This window comes from Solanum dulcamara, chromosome 3 (genome assembly GCF_947179165.1).
Source record: "Solanum dulcamara chromosome 3, daSolDulc1.2, whole genome shotgun sequence".
Classification (NCBI taxonomy): domain Eukaryota; kingdom Viridiplantae; phylum Streptophyta; class Magnoliopsida; order Solanales; family Solanaceae; genus Solanum; species Solanum dulcamara.
The window spans coordinates 63,506,913-63,531,941 of NC_077239.1; the positions used below are offsets into that span (position 1 = coordinate 63,506,913).

Sequence of the window (25,029 nt, forward strand, 5' to 3'; positions counted from 1 at the left end):
AGCTTTTCATAATCATAATTCATAGAAACTTATTCATATGAATTGATCATTATCATGTAATTCATGTAATATGGGTGTAGGCCTTCCACAAAACATCTTTAGGGTCTTAAGTCACCTTCCTCATTAAGGATATTAAGTCATCCTTTCATTAGAGTCTTAAGTCACCTTAAAGATCTTACGTCACCCTTTCTCATAAATTTTCTTGATACATCATTTAAACATTATTCATAACCTTTCATAAAGAATTCATAAACTACTTTGCATAAGGCATCTTTAAACTCATTCATAAAACTTTCATTGAAATAACTTGAAAATCATTATCATAGATCATAGATCATACTTGAAACTAGCATAAAGCATGGGTCATTAAAATTCAACTTGAAATCATGCAATATGATGTGAATTATTTGTAATTAGGCTAATAACATTGAAGTATATCATAATTGAGAAGACCCAATAAAAATTATGAAATTAGGGCTCTTAATTGAAGAAATCTTAATAAAATTTGAGAAGAAATCTATGGAATTCCATGGGTGAAAGGTACCCATGGATGAAGTCCCACATACCTTAACCTTTATGAGCCCTAAATAGAAGAGAATGAAATCTTGAACTTGAAGAAGTCCTTTCAATTGCTTGAGGGAGAAGAAGACTCTTGAGACAACATTAGAGAGAAGATTTTGTGTTTTTGGAAATTATGGTGAGAATGAGAGGGTTAGAGGAATTTAGGTTAGTTAATAGGTAAGAATCTAGTCCCAGAAATTGTCCACATTCATTAATGGAATATATGGAAATGACCAAAATAAACCCAACTTATACTGAATCTAGAACTAAAGATGGACAATCACCACAGACCATTATGGGCAATACGATACTTGGTCCCCTCCGTGGTGAGAGAATTTTTTTTTTTTTGAAAAGGGGGTCTTGAAAGGGGTGCTAAACACGAGATCCACTACTTTCATGAAGGGAAATACATCTTGTGGTGGTATGGATGTGGTCCCTAACTTAACTTACGGACAAGAGCCTTTCCATATGCTCCCACTATAAGACCCACCATGGCCCATGATGGGAAATACGGCCCGTGGTGGTCATGCATAATGCAGTCCTGAATAGAGGTCTTGGGGAGGTTGTTCACAACGGAGGGCACCACGGCTTGTGGTGCTCACCATGGACCATCGTCCCTATCGTGGACCCTTCCACTGCAAGTTCTGAGTTCTGAATCTCCACCATAGCAAAACACTATGAACCGTGTTGAGGCCCATGACAGCCTTCATGGTCATCACCTGCTGAGAAAATGTGAGTTTTTCTGAGAAATAAGCTTTTAATTCTTGTTTTCTGACTTTCCAACTTTCAGGATCTTACAAAAGCAAAATTGTAAGGCCCCGAAAGTTGGATAGTTGGAATATTGAAGTTGAAAAAGGAAACTTAGGATAAATAAGGTGAGACTCGCTGAAGTCATTATGGGACTCACCAATGATTTTAGCATATTGCCGAAATGCTCACAAGCTAGCCTAAAAATACTAAAAAAATTGTTCAAGAAATAATGAAATTTGGTGAGATGGAAGGGGGGTTGGCGACTCACCAAAATAATTCAGTGAGCTAATCTTTCTCGCAAAAAAAATCAGAGAAATTGACCGAGAATGCAGAGATTTGGTGAGGGAAACACAAGCTCAGTGAGTCTCAATTTGGATAGCAACCTGAGGTAGCTCACCAAATATTTCATAGATATTTCCCTCAAAACTCTAAGAGGTTTGGCGAGATGGACCACAAAATTGTTGACTCGCCAATCAGGACGATGAGCCTAACTGATCTCTCTGTTTGTTAATTTTCAAGGTTATTTCCTCTGTTTGTACCCAATTAATCCCTAAGCTACGATGTTTTGAACCAATTTCTAATGCCTATAACAACCCAAACCCTTCAAATTCCCCTCACCCCCTTTCAAATCACTCTATGCACTCTCTCTAGTTTACTCTCCCCAAATTTTCCTTCTCTTCCAAGCTAAGTATTTTCAAGTTCAAGTCTCCTAATTTCAAGTGCATATAGGGATTTGCATAATCAAGATATATGGGAATTCATCTATGGAACCTTTCCATCTATGGAGTCCCAAAGATTTCTCATTTTTCCTATCAATTTCAATTTAATATTTCTAGATTTTTGATTAATTTGCATTGGGTCAACTCAACTATGTTTTTATTCCATTATTATGATCTATTCATGCATGATTTAATCTCAATTATATGTTTTCAATGAACTTTATAAGGATCCATGCATTGTACTATGAATTTTAAGTATGAACTATGAATTTATGAACAAGGATTAATGAATAATTTATGTAAAGTTATGAATTATGATTCAAGTATGATTTCATGTATGAAACCATGAATTGTTAAAGGTTTTCTCACAATATGCAAGAAATTATTATTTGGATGCTTAGAAAGGTAAGTGTTCACATGTTATGTTAAGATCATGGTTTTCAAGGAGCTATTCTTTTTATGCTATTTTATGGATGTGGATTGGGATTTTTTTTTCCTTTCCTAATAATTATGATTTCATTTATTCCATTGGAATTGACTTAGCACCGATTGAACTTTGTGGTAGGGATCCAGAAGGGATCCCTAGTAGCAATTCTTATTTCTAAAACTATGTGCCACCATAGGTGACTATATGACTTAGCAAGTGGATCCATATGTACCTCATGTTCATGTTAATACAGAATCTACCTTGGCAAGTAGCCTCTCTCTTCTCGGTGTGGGAATTATATTGGATTCTATGTTATAGCTCACATAGTCTTATGTGTCGGTTAAGCTTGATATCCTACATATGTATGTGCAATGTCCTATAAGATCTTATGATGTTTATGATGCATTGACCTTATTAACTACTTATTAACTATTTTCTAGTTTTATCTCAAGCTTCCAAGATATTTGGTCAAGCACCAAATTTTCATAATTGTTGTGTCCTATTATTCTTGTTCATGCATGTTTCTCAAACACTTAGTACGTTCCATGAATTAACACATACTGTTTCCTACATTATATCATAATGTAGAGTCCGACGCTCATCCTTTTGTTCGTGGCTAGTTGGCGATTAATCTACTTAGCTATTTTGGTAAGTCAGTCTGTTTCGAAAACAAGCCCATTATGACTTTTGTTCATGTTCAACTATGTTTCTTTCTTTATATTTTGGTGAGCTAGGAACTTGTCCTTAGCTCAATCTAATAGAAGTAGAGGCATGTTTAGATTGTTATGAGTATGTACTTCCTGTCTATTTGGAGATTTTGTTGGATTCTCTTTTTATTAAGATTCTATCTATGTTGAGACCTATATTTAACTTTCATGTTTTTGGTTCTTGTTTCTTATCACCTTATGTATACTCATGAATGATAAGCTAAGAGGTTTGGTTGAGGTTTCTCTGGATCCTAATTGTCGTGTCGCATCTAGGGCCTAACTTGGGTTGTGACAAACTCAGAGCACAAGGTTTAAGGTTTCTTAGAGAGTCTAGTATTCTGTGTTAAGTAAAGTCTTGTTCATAGGTATGAAGAGTGCCACATTATTAATAGGAGGCTATGAAGTACTTAGGAAACTTCACTTCTTTCATCATTTTTTTTGTTGTGCGATAGAGTTGAACTCTAAGAATTTACTTCTAATACTTTCTCTTTGCAATAAAAGAATCATGCCTCCACAAAGAGTCCCATGAGAAATAATGTTGATGAGGAGAAACAAGCTCCCCAAGTTCCCAATGATCCTTTAGATGAGAAAGTCTCTCATGTGGAGTTTCGGGATGCATTTCAAGTGCTTTCCCAAGACATGTCTTCTCAAGCCAATCGAGAATTTGTTTCTCCTGTGAACCAAACTATAGGTATGACAGCTGGCCGAGTTTGTGACTTCACTCATATGAACCCTCCCGAGTTACATTGCTCTAAGGTGGATGAGGGTCAATAAAAACTTATTGAGGGTATTGGTAAGATTTTTTATATAATAGGAATTATTCCGATGAAAAAGTTGGACTTGGCAGCATATCAACTTAAGGGAGTGGCTCAAATTTGGTTTGAACAATGAAAAGACAAAAGGGGTAGAGATGATGCTCCCAACAATTGGGAAAAGTTCAAGGGTGCTTTCCTCTACCGTTTCTTTCATTTGGAGTTGAGAAAAGACAAGGTCCAAGATTTCATTAATATGTGGAAAGGGAACATGAGTGTGAGGGAGTATGCCCTCAAGTTCACATAATTGTCAAAGTATGCTCCTTTCATGGATGTTGATCTTAGGGGTCATATGAGCAAGTTCATTTTGAGTGTATTTGACTTGGTAGTCAAAGAATGTAGAACCGCCATGTTGATCCAGGAAATAAACATACAAAGTCTCATGACACAGGCCAAAAAATTGAGAAGGAAAAGTTGAAGGAGAGAGATAGGGAGTCCAAGATGGGATCAGATTGATGGTGGCGAGTTTTCCTATAGTAAGTCGGGAAATGGTGGCCGTTCTCAATTTCACTTAAAGTACTCCGGTCAAAATTCTTCTAACATTCTGGCTCCAAAGTTTAATAAGGATAGGGTGTCTATCCCTAAGCCTCGAGGAGGAGCTTTGAGTAGCCAAGCTATCCCCTCATGCAAAAGGTATGGAAAGAAGCATCTAGGAGGTTGTTTGGCAGAATTTGGTGCTTGTTTCGGTTGTTGCAAGATGTGTCACCAAGTGAAAAATTATTTTTCGAGTGGTTCTAGTGGTGTACATGGTCAAACCTAAAGCTATACTTAGACTCAAACTACTACAGGTCAATGGGCTCAGCATGATACTACTTCATGTTTGGGTGGCGGTCAGCGCCAAAATAAATTCTATGCTCTACAGACTTATCAGGAGTTGGAGGAGTCACCCGATATTATGACTGGTATGTTAAAAGTCTTTGAGTTTGATGTATATGCATTGAAAGATCGGAGTGCTACTCTATCACTTGTTACTCCTTATCTTGCTTTGAAATTTGTTGTTAGTCCCGAGTTTTTGTTAAAGACTTCTTTGATTGATACTCTTGTTGGTTATTCACTTTTGGAGAAAAACGTCTATAGAAAGTGTCCAGCCACCACCCCTTGGTTCACTTGAGTAGTCATGTCTTGAGCTAGCATAGAGATGGTGGTTCGAAATTCAACATGACTAACCTAATTGACTAGAGGATCATTAGGGGCTTGAAGGGCTCGTACCTCATTAGCATCAACCTCTATTTGGATTGGAGCTCTTCTTGAAGGTATTTTCTGAAAATAGTAAAGAACAATCATTAGAAGGGAAAGACTTAGAGCACAGTCCATCATACTATATGGATCATGAAAGAAGTGAAAATTTCTTTAAATGCCTCATAGCCTCCTATTCATAGATTTGGCGCGCTTCATATCCATGAATAAGACTCTACTTGACGTGGTATGTTGGACTCCCTAGGTTACTTCAAAACCTTGTGCTTTGATACAAAGTTTGTGACAACCCAAGCTAGGCGCTAGGTGTGACACAGTGATTAGGATTCCCAAAAAAAACCAACCAAGCCTCTTAGCATATCATAAGCATACATAAGGTAACAATAAGTATAAATTCAAAATAAATTCAAGAACATAGCATAAGTATGGTGAATTAATACAATATACACTCCATACACATATCCAATATGCCTCTACATGACTAATATAGGCAGGGACTAGGACATGTTCCTAGCTCACCCTAAAAGAAAAGTAATATCATAACGTGGAATAGTCTCAATGTACCAACATAGTCTAAGAATAAAACAAAAAGGAAAGATAGACTTGGCTTACCCTCAAAGCATGAAGACTCACCACACAATCTTCAACAATCACCAACTAGGCACAAGAAGAGGGTGGAGTGTTCGTCCCTATGTTGTAATATAATCTAGGAAATGAAGTATGTGTTAGTAAGTTTGAATGTACTAAGTATGTAGGAAATGTAATGAATTATAAAACCATGATGGGAAAATGACTATTTCAAATAGCATGATAAAAAGGGTAGACGTGGAAAGGGTCAATGCACAATAAACCATAAAAGTATCATATAAAATTAAATGATAGGATTAGTCATTTAAAACATCATAGGGACAATACATATATGGGAGATTTAAGATCATGTGAGCTATAATATGAAATTCTGATGTAACTCCCACATCCAGATGAGAGAAGATACTTACCAAGGAAGACTTCATGATGCCTAAGTAGATCGACTAAGCTACGAAGGAATCAAGCCTCAACTAACGGGTGATCCTTTGTAAGGAATCAAGCCTCTACTAACGGATGATCCTTCTTCCTACGGTGGCACTTAGTTATGGGAAATTGGATTTCTACTAACAGTCCCATGCCTTTCTAAGGAATCAAGCCTCATTTTTGACAGTTTTGATAAAATTATCATTTTATCCTCCTTTTCAATTGCCCCGAGTCATTTTAGATTGGGTTTGAAAGTTGGTTTTTGAAAATCTTGTAAAAAATTGAGGTTTTACTAAAGAAATGGGTTTTAAAGGTTTAAGTTGTCAAATTTTGATTTTCGAATCTCGAAATAAAATTACATTTATTCCATCAATTATGGAATGTGAAAATTGTTCTAGCAGAGTTATCGAAATCATATTTGGAGTTAGAATATGAATTTAGGTCTGAAGTTGAAAATTGAGTTAAAGTTTGATTCAAGTTTGACATTGGTCAACATTTGGGGTTCGGCTGCTCGGATCGGATTTTTGATGATTCCAATTGTTTTCGAAGGTGATTCTAATGCTAAAAATGTCTTTGTTGTAGTTTTTAGAGGTCTCAAGGGTATTTTGGGTATTTCAAATGTCGAAACTAGTTTAGTTATGACTTATCGGATTCTGGATCAAGGAGACCTCGAATTTGAATTAGGATGATTCCATTGACTTTGGAACATCGAATTTAGTAGGTTGCACATATGGTTTTTGTATACGGGGTTTCGAACTAATCCCGAGGGTCTATTTCATGCCTTTGAGACTTGCCATAAATCTACTATCTGGAAATCCTTCTCCGCGTTCGTGGGACTTTCTCAGTGTTCGCGAAGGGTAATGTTTCTCTTCTCCGCATTCACAGAGGAAGGTTCACGTTCGCAGAGTGTGATGAGCTTCTTCTCTACATTCTTAAAGTGTTGTCCCTGCTGCCTCCGCATTCACATAGTAAGTCATCCGCGTTCGCGGAGAGCAAAATCTGCCTGAACAGTGTTTATATGGGATTTCGCCATTTTCAGCATTTTTATCATTTCAAAGATCAGTTTAGGCGATATGGAAGGGGTTTCTTGCGGGAAAACATTGGGTAAGCCATTCTAACCTATTTTCTTGATTACCCACTACTTATTTAGATTTTTAAACATGAAATTAGTGATTTTGAGTAGGAGAAATTGGAGTTTTTCAAGAACAATGCAAATTTAGTTTTCTAATAATTTTCAACATATTTTAACTCCATTTTTGAAACGGATTTCACCATTAGATTCCTTATTATTTGAGAAATATTTTTATCTAAACAAAAATCAGATTTTGAGTTCGAATTCCAATATGAAATTTTTGACCATTTTATCCTTTTCACCCAAATTGCTTGATTTTAGTGTCAATAATTTTGAAATGTCTATATTTGAATAGATTTGGAGTATCGTTAGAGGGAAAAAGCTTTGAGTTTGGATTGTTCATAACTTTTGGCTAAGGCTGGTGGAATTCTAACCTTTGATAAGTATGTTGAACCTTATATTTTTTCTATGTGAGAAAACTAGGGTGTGTTGGGTCATTAGATTAAATATAATTAGATAAGTTGAAGTGTGATAGTGGAATTTGAATAGGGGTAATTTTTTAAGTATTGTGAGCTATGAGGCATTGATCTATTGTGCGATTGTGGATTATATGACATCTTATGTGAATATTTATCCTGTTTCACTCATTACTTGTGCATATGTTATATCTGTGATGGTTGAGAAATGATATGAGTGAGATACTGGATATTGGGACCAAGGTTTCTATCGGTCGAGGTGATTTACCAAAGTTTCTTCCGGCGATCGAGGTCTCTTCCGGCAGATATTATGGCCAAGGTCTTTTTGGTAGATATTGGTCGAGGTCTTTTTTGGTGGATAAATGATTTATGTGAGGCCCTCATGGGTTTCGATCTGAAATAATTAGTGAATGTATATCGTAGGACAGACATGCATCACGATATTTAATATTGCATTTCCATCTATTCCATCATGTGATTGATTATGATTTGAGATATCCCGTGCTTGACTCAGTATGATGGTGAGGACGTATGTGTACTTTCTACTTGTAGACTGTCTAGTATTTTAGTATAATTATGATATAAACTGTATAGATTGGTTTTCTGAGTGCAGGTGTGTAGTTGTGGAGGATTGTGGTTTGTATGTTAGGAGTACCTGTGTTCTGCATTGCTTTACTTAGGGTTTAGTTTTCATTTTGTTGAGTACTGTGTTGTTGGTTCTCTCCTCTTTTTTCTACATTTATGTAGGATATGAGCCCGACACCTCCTACTCTTAGTACTTCTTTGATCAGACTGAGCTTCTGAGCGCGTGAGAGGTAGTAGCTTGTCTTCTTCGGTAGACTCTCATCGTCCTTTTACTTTATGTTTTGTTCTACTTGAGGACTGATACATATAGACTTGTATCTTTTTCAATTCTTTTGAAATAGTGGCTTGTACATATAACACCAAGTCTTGGGTAGTTTAGACTCTATTTTTCACTTATCCTTATCTATATCATATTAGACTACCTTTTTTCTTTTATTTTCGCTTAGTTTAAATTGTTCAGACTCTTAGGATGACTCGTATTGGTGGTTTAGGCGAGTGACATCATACTCGATTCTAGGTCATGACAAATTGGTATCAAAGCTCTAGATTCATAGGTCTCACATGTGTACAAGCCTAGTCTAGTAGAGCATTGAGGATTGGTGTGGAGACGTCCTTTATTTATCTTTGAAGGTCTATGAAGACTTTTAGAAAATACATTCACTTTTTGATTTTTTATCATGCGTCCTTGATCCGATATATTTTCTATCATTTTACTTCGTCTTCTCTCTTATAGTGATGACTTGTGCTTAGTCTTGTGTGGGAGCAATTGAGGTATCGTCGCTTGCTGTTAGTGTCAGATCTGGTATTGAGGCGGAAGTGTTATAATTAGGGGAAATATATGTGGTCAGAACTAAAATGCTCTGCGACTCAAAAGGAATGAGTAAGTTTGTAGTTCAATGATATGTTTTGAGGTTATGGCATTGAAAGATGAGCAATTGTTAAGAGACTTCATGAATATATCATCGTGTTTGGTTAGTTTTTAGCATTGAAAAATAGCATTGGTGTGGCTTATTTGACGTCTGAATTGGTCTGACAATGAAGAATGGTATAATTAGGGGAATGAATATGCAGTGAGCACAGTGATTTTAGGTACTACAAACTATGAAATTCGTCATAAAAGGATAGGTTGCATATTGTGTGATGATGGTGATGTTACGTCAATCGAGACTAGAATTTCTACCTTAATTTTATCGAGTAAGTGTATATCAGGAAAGGTTATAACACGTCTACTGCCGAGATACCAGTGTTTATTTAAGTGAGTTTATGGGTTATGTTGCTTCTACTGTCAACCTGGCTTATAAAATGGTGCATATCACTTCTGGCCGGAGGTGAAATCCGTTCACAATGTTTTATAGCTACTTAATGGATATAAATGTGCGAGCTATTTAAGTACAGCCTTTTCAATGGATATGATGTAATATAGTGGTGGATCTAGCGGATATTCACAGCGTGGTACTAGTGATCCATTAAAATAGAGACATTTATGGAGTTATCAGCTATTTTACCTACTCGAGTAATGAGGTTTTGAGGTTAAATGCTCAGTTGATAAATCAAGCAGTTCTTTCTATGAACGCTTGGATTAAGCATTATTTATAAGAAAAGTTATAGTGGCAGAACGAGTGAATCGATCTGGTTCTGTCTCTTTGGTAAGGTATGATATTTGAGTTGACATGGTTAAATTGGGAACTGGTGACCTCATGATAAGCCAAAAGGAGTTGACTGATATTGAAACAACAAGTTTATGGGTAAGGAAAGTACCAATGAGTACAGTTGTGTAAAGGCAAGTAAGTATACCGAGGAGAAAGTACGGATGAGAATTAGTTAATTCATGGGATTTGACTATCCTACGAGTTTGAGGTATCACGACGATGATAATATTAACTTCGTAATGATGGCAAAGGCTGTTAAACATGGTAATAGAGTTAAAGACAAACTATGATTAGGGTGTAACTATGTGGTAATGGCTTTTGGTTAACAGGGTCCAGTATGATAATAACAACCTATAAATATCGAAGGTCGTGGCTGCCACTACTTGATGAGTAATAGATATATGGAAAGTGGTACGATGTGTTGGAGATTACTCGAGTAGAATTGAAAAAAGTTTTAACTTATAATGGAATTCGGGGATGTATTTTGTCCTTTGGAATGAGACGAGGACAAGAATGCTTACAAAGATCACAAAGTTTAAGTATTTAACTTAGGGGATGTTAGAGAGTTGGGTTCAGAAACATGTGGCCTCATCTGTCTTGTTCTAGTTATAGAAATAACACTCGATGTTCATCAGTCGGGTTGAGTATGCTTTGAGAGTGGAGTCCATGGATACTCAGCTCCAGCGTCATGACAAGTGTTATAATGATATCGAGTTTTCTGACTGGCACAGTTTTGGGCTCCTAATAAGGACATGACAAGATCGACGTATAAGTGTTTAATGATAGGTTAAGGTGTGTGATTGCATAAAATCTTCAAGGTATAGGCTAATGTTGATTGATAAGGGGATTGGTTTATACGATTTGAATTAAAATCTCAGGTTTTGCATCATAAGTCTACATTTGTAGTGGTTGGTTTTTGTCAAGGTATGAATTGGCAAGGTAAGGAATGATTGATCGTGTCGATTGTTAGGAATTTGGAAGAACTTGTGTATGGTTTGAGTTGTGGAGTTTATTACTTTCGGTTGTAAAAGAGTTCAATGAAGTTAGTTAAAAGGTAATATGTTGTGGATGTTTGTCCAAGAAAATAATGATAATAAATGAGTTAAGGAAAGAAACACAAGTCTGGCGCATCAAAGAGTTCAAGCATTTGGTATTGGGTCATGAGTATGAGTTAAGAGTTTCAATTTTTTTGGCAGTATTGCATAGTGGGTACAAGCTAAGAAATGTGAAGAAATAAGACCTCGGGTGTAGATCTATAGGTTCAAAGTTGAAGGTTATATGGGTTTTCTCCTTTGGTTTCAGACATGACATTATAAGGTGGGTTGATTCAGCACAGATGTATGATGGGTCATCAACAATTTTCTGAAGGTTTGGTTTGGTTTTACTTTAGGTGACAAACAGTAAGGTATCGAAGATCTTATGTTTATGTGGGGATGGATTGCTCATATGATGTTATGCGACTTATGATTACACTACAAGATGAGATATAGTTCTACATGGTTATTAAGGATTTCGAGTGAGATTAATACTGTTGATGGGACTACATAGGCTACCGTGGTGCATTCCAAGGATCATGTGTTCATAGTATACAAAATTATCAGGGTGAAGAAGGATTCCTCTAAGTGTGGCATGATGTATATGATGGTTAAATAGTAGTGAAATTGGGTAAGTGTAAGATTGCGTGAAATTGATATTGGTCATGATTCAATAATTTTATCTTAATGGAAAAGTACTATGAGATTCAAAATTTGGAGTTTTAAGAATTGGTTGAGACGTGCACCTGTCATGGGATGCTTAAATGGGAAGAGATAGGTCCATAATTTGAAATCTTGGAAACAACAAGTTCTTGCTAAGAAAACATAGATTCTAGTAGTGGTTTGAGAGTAAAGTAACTGGTTGGTGTGACTATGATTATTTAGTAGTATTGGTAGTGTTAGCTTCACTGGAGTATTGTAGATAGTATGATAAAGTTGATAAATCGAGGGTGTCTATGATTGGTATGACACCGGGCTAACTGATTGTGAAGTTAGGCGAATGGGATGTGTGTTATGGACACTATGAAAGAAATATCTTGAGATATTCGACTTCGGTCCTGTATACTCTTATGTGACCACCTACCTTGTTTTAAATAGGTTTTAGTGTATTATTCTCTGTCTATGATTCATGGTTTGTTTTCACTTTCATGGATGGATTCCTAATGGTGGATCAGATGTACCAATCCATGCCCTTTTTGGTAATGTAAGAGGTTGATGCAAGTTTGGTTATTTCAGATGTGACAAATTTGGTGTTGTCTTGTGTCAATTGAAGGTTTTTAGAAATTCTACAAGTGTCATCTTGGTTAAGAGAATTTATAGAAGAGCTACCTTATATATTGCAGTTTTGCGAAGGTCGTGGTTTTTACCTTGTCATTGAGGACATGTTCAGCTAGGTGTGATTTAATACTTGTAGGACCATTGAGCCTAGTTCTTCCATTTGGGAATTGACTACAATTATGCTACTGCTTTAATTTTTTTATGGCATTATTAGAGGTTTTGAATGCTTGGATGTACTGTTCATCAGGTGGTTACTTGATCATCTCTTTCTTTGGATCAAATTAGTTGGGTTCTCCCTTGAAATGTATGCATTGTCTAAAGATTAGATGTTTACAACTAAAGCTCGAGGAAGGATTAGGTTAAGAAAAGGAAATTTAACTAAGATTAGAGATGGATTTGTGCATTATAGATGTTTGATGGTTGGTTCTGGATTAAATCCGGGTTTTCGTAGGCAGGAGTTAAGAATTTGATCGTGGTTATGTGGGAAAAAGGGTTTATTTCGATAGTTATGCTGTGATTTAGAGAGTTTTGGTTCAGGTTTGATCCATGGATTAGCCTGTGCCTTGGTAATCGCTCCTAGTTTGTAGATTTTTCAATTTTGATCAAAAGTTCACTTTTGGTAATTGATCTTGATGATATGCTTTAAGGTTGAGTTCACTTAGGGGGGGGAGGCAAATACCGAACATGGAGGTTATGCCTCAGACTCTTGGTAGCATCGAGTATCCTTCTTTCTTTTACTTTTTATTCGAGGACGAATATAATTTTTTAGTGGTGGATGATGTAATGACTGGAGAAGGTTATTTTTGACATTTTAAATAAAATTACCATTTTACCCTTCTAGTTTGTTACCCTGAGTCATTTTAGATTGGGTTTGAATAATGGTTTTTGAAAATCTTGTGAAAAGTTGAGGTTTTGCTATAGAATGGGTTTTAAAGACTTAAGTTGTCAAATTTTAAGTTTTGGAATTTCAAAACTCAAAATGGAATTTTATCAATTCCATTAGTTCCAAAATATGGAAATTGGTCTAGGAGAGTTCTCAGAATCAGATTTGGAGTTAAAACGTGGAATTTAGGTCTGAAGTTGGAAATTGAGTTAAAATTTAATCCAAATTTGTCTTTGGTCAACATTTGGGGTTTGGGTGCTCGGATCGGATTTCTGATGATTCCAATGGTTTTGGGGGTGATTCTAATGCTAGAAATGGATTCATTATAATTTTTAGAGGTCCCGAGGGTATTTTAGATATTTCAAGTGTTGAAACTAGTTTAGTTGGGACTTATCAGATTCCGGGTCAAGGAGACCTCGAATTTGAATTCTGATAATTTTATTGAGTCCGAAACATCGAATTTAGTAGGGTTGCATATACAATTTGTGTATATAGGGTTTCGAACAAATCTTTAGGGTCTATTCCGTGACTTTGAGACTTGCCAAAAATCTGCTATTTGGTGCCTAGGAATCCTTCTTCGCGTTCACGGCGCCTTCTCCGCGTTCGCTGAGGGTAATGTTTCCCTTCTCCACATTTGTGGAGGAAGGTATGCATTCACGGAGTATGATCATCTTCTTTTCCGCGTTCACGGAGTGTGATATATGTTACCTCCGTATTCAAGGAGTAAGTCATCCGCGTTCGCAGAGAGCAAAATCCGCATGAACAGTGTTTAGACAGGAATTCTCTATTTTCACCATTTTATCATTTCAAAGCTCGGTTTAGGCGATTTGAAAGGAGTTTCTTGTGGGGAAAATATTGGGTAAGCCATTGTAACCTGTTTTCTTGATTACCCATTACTTATTTGGATTTTTAAACATGAAATTGGTGATTTTGAGTAGGAGGAATTAGGGGTTTTCAAGAACAATACAAATTTAGTTTTCTAATGATTTTCAATTTATTTTAACTCCATTTTTTAAATGGATTTCACCATTAGATTCCTGATTAGTTGAGGAACATTTTCATCTAAAAATAATCAGATTCTGAATTTGAATTCTGATATGAGATTTTTGAGCATTTTACCCTTTAATCTCAAATTGCTTGATTTTAGTTTCAATAGTTTCAAAATGTGATTGTAAGTCTATATTTGATTAGATTGTGGTGATTTGGAGTATCATCGTAGGAGAAAAACTTTGAGTTTGGATTGTTCGTGACTTTTGGTTAAGGCAAGTGAAATTCTAACCTTTGTTAAGTATGTTGAACCTTATATTTTTTCTAGGTAAAAGAACTAGGGTGTGTTGGGTCATTAGATTAAATTGAATTATATGAGTTGAAGTGTGATAGTAGAATTCGAATAGGGGTAATTGTCTAAGTGTTGTGAACTACGAGGCATTGATCTATTGTGTGATTATGGATTATATGACATCTTATGTGAATATTTATCCTGTTTCACTCATTACTTGTGCATATATTATATATGTGATGGCTGAGAAATGATATGAGTGGGATACTGGATATTAGGTCCGAGGTTTCTACCGATCGAAGTGATTTTCCGAGGTTTCTTTCGGAGGTCGAGGTCACTTTTAAAGGATATTATGGCCGAGGTCTCTTCCGACAGATATTGGCCAAGGTCTTTTCTAATAGATATATGGTCTATTTTAAGGCCCCCATCGGTTTTGGTCTGAGATGATCAATGAATGTGTATCGTAGGACAGACATGCATCACGATATTTGACATTGGATTTGCATCTATTTCATCCTGTGATTGATTATGATTTGAGATTTCCTATGATTGCCTGAGTATGATGGTGAGGACATATGTGTACTTTCTACTTGTGGACTGTCTACTATTCTGGTATAATTATGATATAAACTGTATAGATTGGGCTGTCTGAGTGCAGGTGTGTAGTTGTGGAGGATTGTGGTTAGGATGTCAGAAGTACCTGTGTTCCGCATTGCTTTACTTAGGCTTTAGTTTCCATTTTACTGAGTACCGTGTTGTTGTGCTCACCCCTTGCTTCTATAATTATGTAGGATCTGAGTCCGGCACCTCCTGCTCTTACTACTTCTTTGATCGGGCCGAGCTTCTAGACGCGTGAGAGGTAGCAACTTGTCTTCTTCGGCAGACTCTCATTGTCCTTTTACTTTATGATTTATTCTACTTGAGGAATGAGACATATAGACTTTATATTTTTCATTTCTGTTGAAATAATGGCTTGTACATGTGACACCAAGTCTTGGGTAGTTTAGAATACATTTTCCTCTTATCTTTATATATATCATATTAGACTTTACCTTTCTGCTTTTATTTTCGCTTACTTTGAATTGTTCAGACTCCTAGGCTGACTCGTCTTGGTGGGTTAGATGAGTGTCATCACACCCGGTTCCGGATCATGACACATACATCATCATAAATCATAAGCTTTTCATAAATTATAGTTCATAAATCATGTTCATAGGATTAGCTCATTATCATGTGATTCATGTAATGTGGTGTAAGCCTTCCATCATTATGAATCTTATTTCATAAAAAATATCATTAGGGTCTTAAGTCACCATCTTTCATAAACTTATTTGAAACATCATTAAACTTCATTCATAACCTTTCATGCGTCATTCATAAATATTCATCGAAATCCCTTGAAATTCATGATCATAATTCCTTGAAAAACATACCGGAAAATAACATCTTACATGGGTTCACACTCAATTGACTTAGAAATAATCAAATTGAATTGAAAACATGCATGATCATATTATTTATATCAACCCATACATAATTCATGAAAATAATATCTATTTGTAGTATAATTGAAAATATACATCATCCATGTCATGAACCCTAAAGAGTAATGTAGGAAATTCATAGAAAACTCTTCAATTTCATGCAAAAATCATCAATTAATATATTAAAATAGATTCATAATCATAGTTTAAAATATAATTCATGCAATTGGAATTGACATCATAAAAACCTATAAATATACATACTAGAATTGATTGAAAAGATGAGAATTTGTTAGGCTCCATGGGTGAAAAGTACCCTTAGATGAAATATTCACATATATTGAATGAGAACCTAGAAGAAACTTGAAGAAATTCTAATATTTTGATGAAGATCTTGAAAGAATTGTTTGAATGTCTTCAATGGTGATTTGAGAGCTTTTGTAGAGATAGAATTATTTGAAATAGTTGAATTGTCAAAGAATAAATGAGAATAGGAGTTTAGGGTAGTTTATAGGGTAAAATTGACTCCTAAAAACGTCCAGGTTCATTAATTAATATATAGGGAAAAGTGTAAAGTGCCCCTACTTAAAAATTAAATTCGAACAAAACTGTGCACCCAAGAGTAAGACCTCAGAAGTTGGAAAAATTGAAAATGAGGAACAAAAGATGACATTACAAAAAAACTCAGTTTTGGCACCAGGTGATGACCACGAAGGACATCATGGGCCATATTCATCACCATGGCTCGTGGTGTGCCACCGTGGTAAAGTTTCAGAGCCTCAGGCCTTGTAGGAAGGGGACCATGATAGGAACTACGGGTTGTGGTGGGCACCATGGGCCGTAGTGCCCTTCGTAGTGGACACCTCCCCAGTGGCCCTCAAACTAGAGCCCAAGTCCATTATCATGGACGAACACCACGGGTCGTAGTTCCCACAGCAGACTGTGGTTGGTCCCATGGTAGGAATCCTTCCCAAAACCCTCTTTCCAAAATCCTAAGTCCCTTACCACAGAGGGGACCATGGACCGTATTGCCCATAACGGCCCATGGTGATGGCCCATTTTAGGTTCCGAATTCAGTTTTAATAAAGGGTGATTTAGTCATTTCCTATACTTTCATTAATGAATATGGATGGTGTTTGGGACTATATTCCTACCTATTAACTACCCTAAAGTCTTCTAGCCCTCCTATTCTCTCCAAATTCCCAAAATCATAAAACCTTCTCTCCCAAGTTTTCTCTCTAAGGTCTTCTTCTTCCTCAAGCAATTTAAGAGATTTTCTTCAAGATCAAGCTTCCATCCTCTTCCATTTAGGGCTCATCAAGGTCAAGGTAAGTGGTACTTCATCCATGGGCTCCTTTCACTCATGGAATCCCAAAGATTTCTTCTCAATTCTCTTATAATTTCTTCAATTGAAAGCCCTAATTGCATGGTTTTTGTTGGGTCTTCTCAATTATGATATCTTTCAATTTTATTAGCCTAATTATGCATAATTCACATCATATTGCATGATTTCAATTTGAATTTCAATGAACCATGCTATATTCTAGTTTTAAGGATTTATGAGATATGATCATGATTTTTAAGTTATATTCTATGAAAGCTTTATGAATGAGTTTAAAGAGGCTTTATGCAAAGAAGTTTATGAATGACGATTCTATGATGTTTGAAGCAAAGTTAATGATGGGGCAAGTTAAGTCCCTAAAGATGATTATGATCAAAGATATGTAATGATGGAAGACCTACACCCACATTACATGAGTTATATGATAGATGAGTTAATCCTATGATGTTACTATGACGATGTTAGATGAGCTATTTTTATGATGTTTTATAAAGATGGATTGATATTTATTATTATATTTTCTTATGATGTTTATGATCATATTCTATGAGTTCCGTTGGGATATTGACTAAGCACTGAGAGGACTTTTAGGTGGGGTTCAGTCCGTTAACGCAGTTAGTTACCCAAGTGAATCCTAGTAGAAACCTTTAGTCCCTAACTACGTTGACCTCGTAGGTTCAAAGATGCTAATATAGCAAAGCTAGTGGATCCATATAGCCCAGTTAAAAGAGTTACTTCACGGAGAATGCCCTGGTAAGATAGCCTCCCCTATCTCGATGCAAGAGTCATCAAATTTCATGTATTAGCTCGCATAGTCTTATATGTCGGTTAAAGGTCCTATCCTACATAGTTTCAGTTGAGTTATGAGTTCTTATGATAATTATGAGATTTTGATGCATTGACCAATGAGACAAAGGTTTTAATATTTTCATGACTTTATTCATATTTTAAAGATATTGGTCTTGCATCCCATGATTCATATTGGCTATTTTCTATGTTTATTGTTCATGCATATTCTCACATACTTAGGGCATTCCATGTACTATCTCATATTGTTTTCCTATATTGTATCATAATGTAGGGATAGACGATCACGTTCATCCTCCTTCCTTCTGTGGCTACAGTTTGCTATTAGTTTCTTGTTTGTGAGTCCTCACAGTTCGAGGACATGACATTTATTTCACATTTGACAGTTGCACTTCTTACTCATGTGTTGTCTATATGGGTGAGATGGGAGATTGTCTCACGCCCCATCTAGTAGTAGAGGCATGTTAGATAGAAAAGAGTCTGTGTTGTCATTTTCTCATTTTGAGACTTATCTTCTATTTGAGATTTTTCTTCAGTATATTGATTCTTGTTCACTTACTTCATTTACCTTTTGTATTCTGTTTAACGTCATGCTAAGAGGCTTGGTTGGAATCCTTCAAAATTTTAATCGCTGTGCTACGACTAGGCCTTAGGTCGGGTCATGAAACCAAGTCCGCAACGCAGAGTTGTCCCCTAACATGGTAATTTTAGGCGAATGAGAATTTACTTAGATTTTTATCAGGAGGAAAAGTGAACTGTGCGGGAGCAGGTCTGCAATGCGGACCTGTCACATACTCGCCTGAAAGTGCAATTTCTTGAAAATTTTATTTTTCGAGATACTTGACCTAAAAATTCACCGAGGCTATTTTTTCAATATTTAACCTTATAATATCATATTTCAACCTAGGGTACTTTCACCCATGGAGCCCAGCAAATTCTCTTTTTTTTTCAATCAATTTAAGTATGTATTTTTATGGGTTTTATGATATCTATTTCAATTATATGAATTAAGATTCAAATTATGATTATGAATCTATTGTAATATAAATTGATGGTTATTGCATATAATTGAAGAGTTTTTTCTATGAATTTTACTCATAGATCTTTAGGGTTCATGATATGGATTTTGAATATTTTCAGTTATACTTCCAATTGACAATATTTCTATGAATTATGTATGGGTTGATATAAAGTATATGATCATGCATGTTTTAAATCCAATTTCATGATTACCCAGTCAATTGATCATGTATTCATATCTCTCCCTTAAATTCAAGTATAAGTCATGATTATGAATTTCAAGTATTCAAGCAAGTTTTATGAAAGGGAGTGACTTAAGACCCTAATGATGTTTTATGAAAACAGATTTGTAATGATCGAAGACCTACACCTACATTACATGAATCACATGATAGTGAGCTATTCTTATGAACAATTTTTATGAAGTATGAGTATGAAAAACTTATGATTTATGTCAAGTATGATTTATGATATAATATGTATTTCGTGAGATGTTGACTTAGCACCAAGAGGACTTTAATGTGGGGGATTGAACTAAGCCTTAGTAGCAACCTCTATTCCCTAAAACTACGTTGCCATTGTAGATTTGCCAATAGCCCTAGCCAGTGGATCCACATATAGCACTTAATGATGATAATGTTGGATGAAGTCTACCTTGGCAAGTAGCCTCCCCCTTCTTGATGTGGAGATCATCAGATTACAACTAATACCTCGCATGGTCTTATTGTCGGTTACGGTTATCCCCCACATATGTATGGTCCTTATGATGTTTTAAATGACTAATCATATCCTTTACTTTTATATGATACCCTTATGGTTTATTGTGCATTTATCCTCCTTATGCTTACTTATGATTTTACTACTTCTTGCATTTGCTATTTGAAATGGTCATTTGCACAAAATGGTTTTATTATGCATTGCATTACCTACATACTTAGTACATTCAAATGTACTAACACATACTTCATTACATTATATCATAATGTAAGGAAGGACGCTCCATCCTATTCTTGTGGCTAGTCGGCAATCCAATTGAAGAGTTTGTGGTGAGTCCTAAAGCTTTGAGGCCAGACCGAGTTATTCTTCTTTTTATGGTCGTTTCTAAACTATGTTGATATTTTGAGACTATCCGATGTCATGTTATTACTTTCTTGAGGGAGATCTAGGAACATGTCCTAGTACCCACCTATGTAGTCAAGTAAAGGCATGTTAGATAAATGTGTAAGGAGTTTATATTGTCTTGATTCTCTCTAGTTATGTCATGTCTTCATTGACTTTTATGAGTTTCCGCTATTTGCTACCTTATGTATGCTTATGATATGCTAAGAGATTTGATTGGGGTTTCTTCGGAAATCCTAATCATCGTGTCATGGCTAGGTCCTAGTTCGGATTGTGACAAATTTGCGTTTACCTAAGAGTCCAATTTGCATGGATCTATGCCAGATTACATAATTCTCTGAACTAGTAAGTTGAACAGAGATTAGAGAGCTACCTAGAGTGTAATTAGGTTGGAGATAGAATGGATGATTGTGATCTATGGTTAGATCTTTGCAACTGGTTGGTCCAACAGTTGCATGTTCTGTGTTCGAGTTTAGATTGTCAGTTTCCAGTGACCCAGACACGACTTCAATTGTGTTCATCATTGATCGCTTTTTCGAATCTCAATCTCTTGTTTGAATGCTTACACTCGACTCGATTGATCTTCAGTTTTGAATCTAAGCACTTTAGACACACTTAAAAAAGAGCACAAACAATTCTTATCTAGCCTAAGATACGTCGAGGCTCTGTTATCATGATAACTCCATTATGAATTAAGCAGTAGAAGAAGAAGATACTGAGCAAAATAGAAAATATATATTGAAGAGGAAGAAGAATCAGTTATATTGATAAGCACATGTGTAAGGTGCTGTATTTATAGACTACATTGTAGTTCACTGATTCCTTACTGACTCCAACAAACTTTGTTGACTCATCTAACTATGATAGCCTGCTAACTCTCTGCACTATGGTCAACAGTGTCCAGTGTAGCTTGCCAATTTTTAATTTTGGTGCCCTTGCTATGTATATAGATGGCCATCTCCTTGTAAACTCTGTCTTCCAAGAATTTACCATTCAGCCTGGAATCAAATCTAGTTGCATTCCCTCTATATAATGACAACTAACATTGCACATAAGCAACTTATTATAGCACATCTACCAGACTTCTTCTTCGCCCAAGAACTCATCCACTACGTCTCCACCTGCTAACTACCAATGCTTCTTTGTACGTTTAACCATTTCAAAGCTCTGAATTCAAAAAATTGGGGTGAAAATGTTATTTGTTTGAATTGAGTGTTGTTGCAAACGATTAAGACTGTTCTTTCAAGTTATATCTCAATTTGGAGGGAGTTTGGTGACGATTAGAGTTAATTTTTGTTGGAACTTCAGATTGAAATTTAAATAGAAAGACATAAATAAGTTGTATGCAAACTGTAGGTAAACAGTATGTTTTGATCGGATTTGTGTACAACAAAAACTTTTATGCAAATTGCATGTATGTTGTATGTTTTAAGTTTTAACCTGATTTGTATATGACAAAAAATTGTATGCAAATTGTATTTAAGTTATATGTTTTGATCGATTGGATTTGTATACATATGTTTAATAGAACTCTTCCTAATTTTTGAAAAATCCAAAAATCAAGCTAAATTATGTAAATTGTCATATTTTATAACAATAGGATCACCATAAACCTAAACATTTGTTTAGGTGTATCAACTTTTGATCGATTGGCTAAGCTTCCACCATTAACAACAATTTATCAAATTATGAAAACGTACAGACTTTAAAAGTATATAATTAAGCGTAAATAATAATTATACTTGTAATATTGCTGAAGTATATTCCTGCTATTTGATTTACATATCTATTTTGATTATCAAAAGAATAATTATATTCAATTATATAGACTCATGCAACCATTGAGATGTGTCAGTGTTGCTACACCTTAAATTATCAAAGATATGTATACATATCCGACTACAGAAATATGTTAAACTCAGCAAACTTGTGTCTGCGGTTTCAACAAAAGAAAATTAAACCTTTAAACATTCAAATAAAATAAAAGTTTCAGGAATGAGAGATAATGTCTCTGTGTCAAGAAATAAAAGTTGTCAATTCTTGTTGTTCATGCTGCGGTTAACATTATTTTTTATAGCCTCTTTGGAATCTTCAGCCGTGCCCAGCACAGTGTCTTTCACTTTTTGGGTTGTGTCCTTAACTGATCCCCATGCTTCTTGGGCTGTTTCTTTTGCTTTTCCAGCCATGTCTTGTGCTGCGTCCGCAACTTTTTCTCCCATTACCTTTGTTTTCCTCACCGCCTGTCAAATACATTATTCATATTTTGTCAACTAAATACGCTTGTATTAAATTGGCCTTCCTACGTATATGTTCATATACGTGTATTATAAGTTATTTTATTCAATATATTAACTTAAATTTATATCGATGCAGGTAATTCTCATCATATGTCACGAGACTAATATAGGAGATGCCCAAGGTTGTGTGTGGCCCATTACTTTCGTTTTCCGCATTATATTGCCTGTCCGATACATTATTCATATTTTGTCTACTAAATACTCATAAATTAGTAGTACTTATATCAGGTTGGTCATCCAACGTATATAGTCATATACGTGTACTGCAAGTATTCAATATGTTAATCCAATGCATATCGGTGTTGGTAATTCTCATTATATGCCACGAGATTAATATAGGAGATGCCCAAGATTGTACATCCTTTGCTTTCTACTACATGCTCATATATTGAAGCAGTTTGGCCATACATGTTTTCAAGAAACATTAGATCAGTCTTAATAATTACCTCATCAGCAATAGAGGCAGTCTCATTTTTGGCTTCTTGAGCGGCTTTTTTGGCCGTATCAGCGCCTTGTTTCGCTGCATCGACTCCTTTTTCAGCTGCGTTACGTACCTCATCTTTAAATGCCATCCCTAGGTGTCGTTTACCTATCTGTTAATTGCCCACACATTTATCTAGTTACATAATATTAGATCATTTGAAATGTAGTCGCTCAAAATAGATGGCATTAATTAAAACAAAACATGTAGTATTCTATTGAAAGTCAAATTGCACTGATGATATTATAAAATAACATTACTATTAAGCATGATCACCTGGAAAGGCTTGGGTGTTGCACCAAGAAAAATCCTATTGCTTATAGGTTTATGTCCTAGGATAGCTCTTGCATTTTGGAGCTTTGTAAGAGTAGGTGCTGGATTCATCATGCTTGCCATTTCTCTCTAATTTAATTTATTTTTTTTCTTCAAATTGGTGATCTTTCTTTTAGTTTGTTCTACTCATTGGAATTTGGAAGGGTTATACTATATAAATAGGGAGAGAGATGTCAGAGTCTGGTATTTTTAGTTGTTTCCGAGTTTTATGTTACCACTCACTAAAAACTTACAAGAGAAATGAGCGGATCGCTCTCTTCCTCACTACCACTAATTAATCCTTCTAATTTGTCTGCAAAATCAAATAAGAAGAAGATATATAATGAATGTATCTTTCAAATTAATTTACGTTTTGGTGAGTTGGGCATTTTACCACAGACATTTTTGAATCATATAATAATTATTTTATTTGAGAATATTTTAGCTATAACGTGACGCTTATATCGGAGAGGAATGGAGTATAAGTGATTAATGTATTTTGTTAAAAGGCTCGATGATCTCTAGAGTCTATTGTTCTGCTATTTATATAGAACTAGTAGAACTTTTAAGATGAATATATCAATTACCTAGATTGAGTACAATGCAATAGCTATCTCAATGATAATTAGAAATTAATTAAAGTGTTATCCTTTTTCTGCAAATTTTATCTATCTGATGATTACTATTACAAAACATTCAAGTGACACAAGATGAAAAAACAACTACTTTGACAGTAAACGTGATACATAATAGTGAAGGTGAACAAAACATAATCCAAAACCGCATCAAATCACAAATCTAGTTAAATGGAAAAAAATCTAATCAGTGGTTTGATATTGAAAAAAAAACCCGACTATGCTTGGGTTGATTTGATTTTAACTTTAAAAAAGTCAATTTGAGATCAAACTAACCCGACTTTGTATATATAATATTTAAAATATTTTTTTTTAAATAAAAGTATTTACTTTGATGTAATTTATAAATATTTATTATACTTTTTAGTTTTATTTTTTTAACATATTATTTCAGGTTTGACTTAGAATTTTTGAATGGTTCAATAAAGATTATAATTTATAGATATTAGTAACTCTAATAAAGCTCTAATCAAAATCAAAATCAATAATAGTGCTAACAAAAAAAATATTCAACACTAATAATGACAATAATGTTGAATATTTGTTCTTTAGTTTTACATTGGTTTAGACAATTAAAATATATACCTCAGTTTAGTTTATCGATAGGGCTTGTTTGGAAAGTCACTCTTACAATTGTATTTGGTGTAATATGATGTAATTATATTATCAACAAGTAATTGGGGTTAATTGACAGAGGTAATTACATTCTCCGATTGTAGGGTGAGGATGTGAATTGCTGGTAATTACATGGTGTAATTACAAGTTGATTGCTTTTAAATTTCTTTTTTTTATTTCTATTTTATTTTATTTTTCTTTAATTTATTTTCATTTCTATTATTTTAGATTTTTATAATTATTATTATTACTATTATGATATTTTCTAAAAATATGTATTTTATTTTTATTATTTATATTTTATTTTCTTCTCATTCTCAACATTTACTTCATGTGATTCCATGCAATTTTTCGTCCTAGCTAAAAAAAATATTATTCTATGTGTATTATTGTTCATTAGCATAATTTTGTTAGTATTCTAATTTTTAGATTACAGTAGAATCATTGGTAAATAAGGTTATATACTTACTTTTTTCTTTT

General features: G+C 34.9%; 1 protein-coding gene across 1 annotated transcript; it reads right to left on the minus strand.

Annotated features, from left to right (window-relative positions):
* Positions 1-22,242: 22,242 nt before the first annotated feature.
* On the minus strand, positions 22,243-23,383 carry LOC129881682 (uncharacterized protein At4g13230-like). Its single transcript, XM_055955802.1, has 3 exons — positions 23,264-23,383; positions 22,953-23,099; positions 22,243-22,449 (listed from the first exon to the last, which is right to left on the minus strand). The coding sequence occupies exons 1-3, from the start codon at positions 23,381-23,383 to the stop codon at positions 22,243-22,245; spliced, it is 474 nt and encodes a 157-aa protein (XP_055811777.1).
* Positions 23,384-25,029: the final 1,646 nt, after the last annotated feature.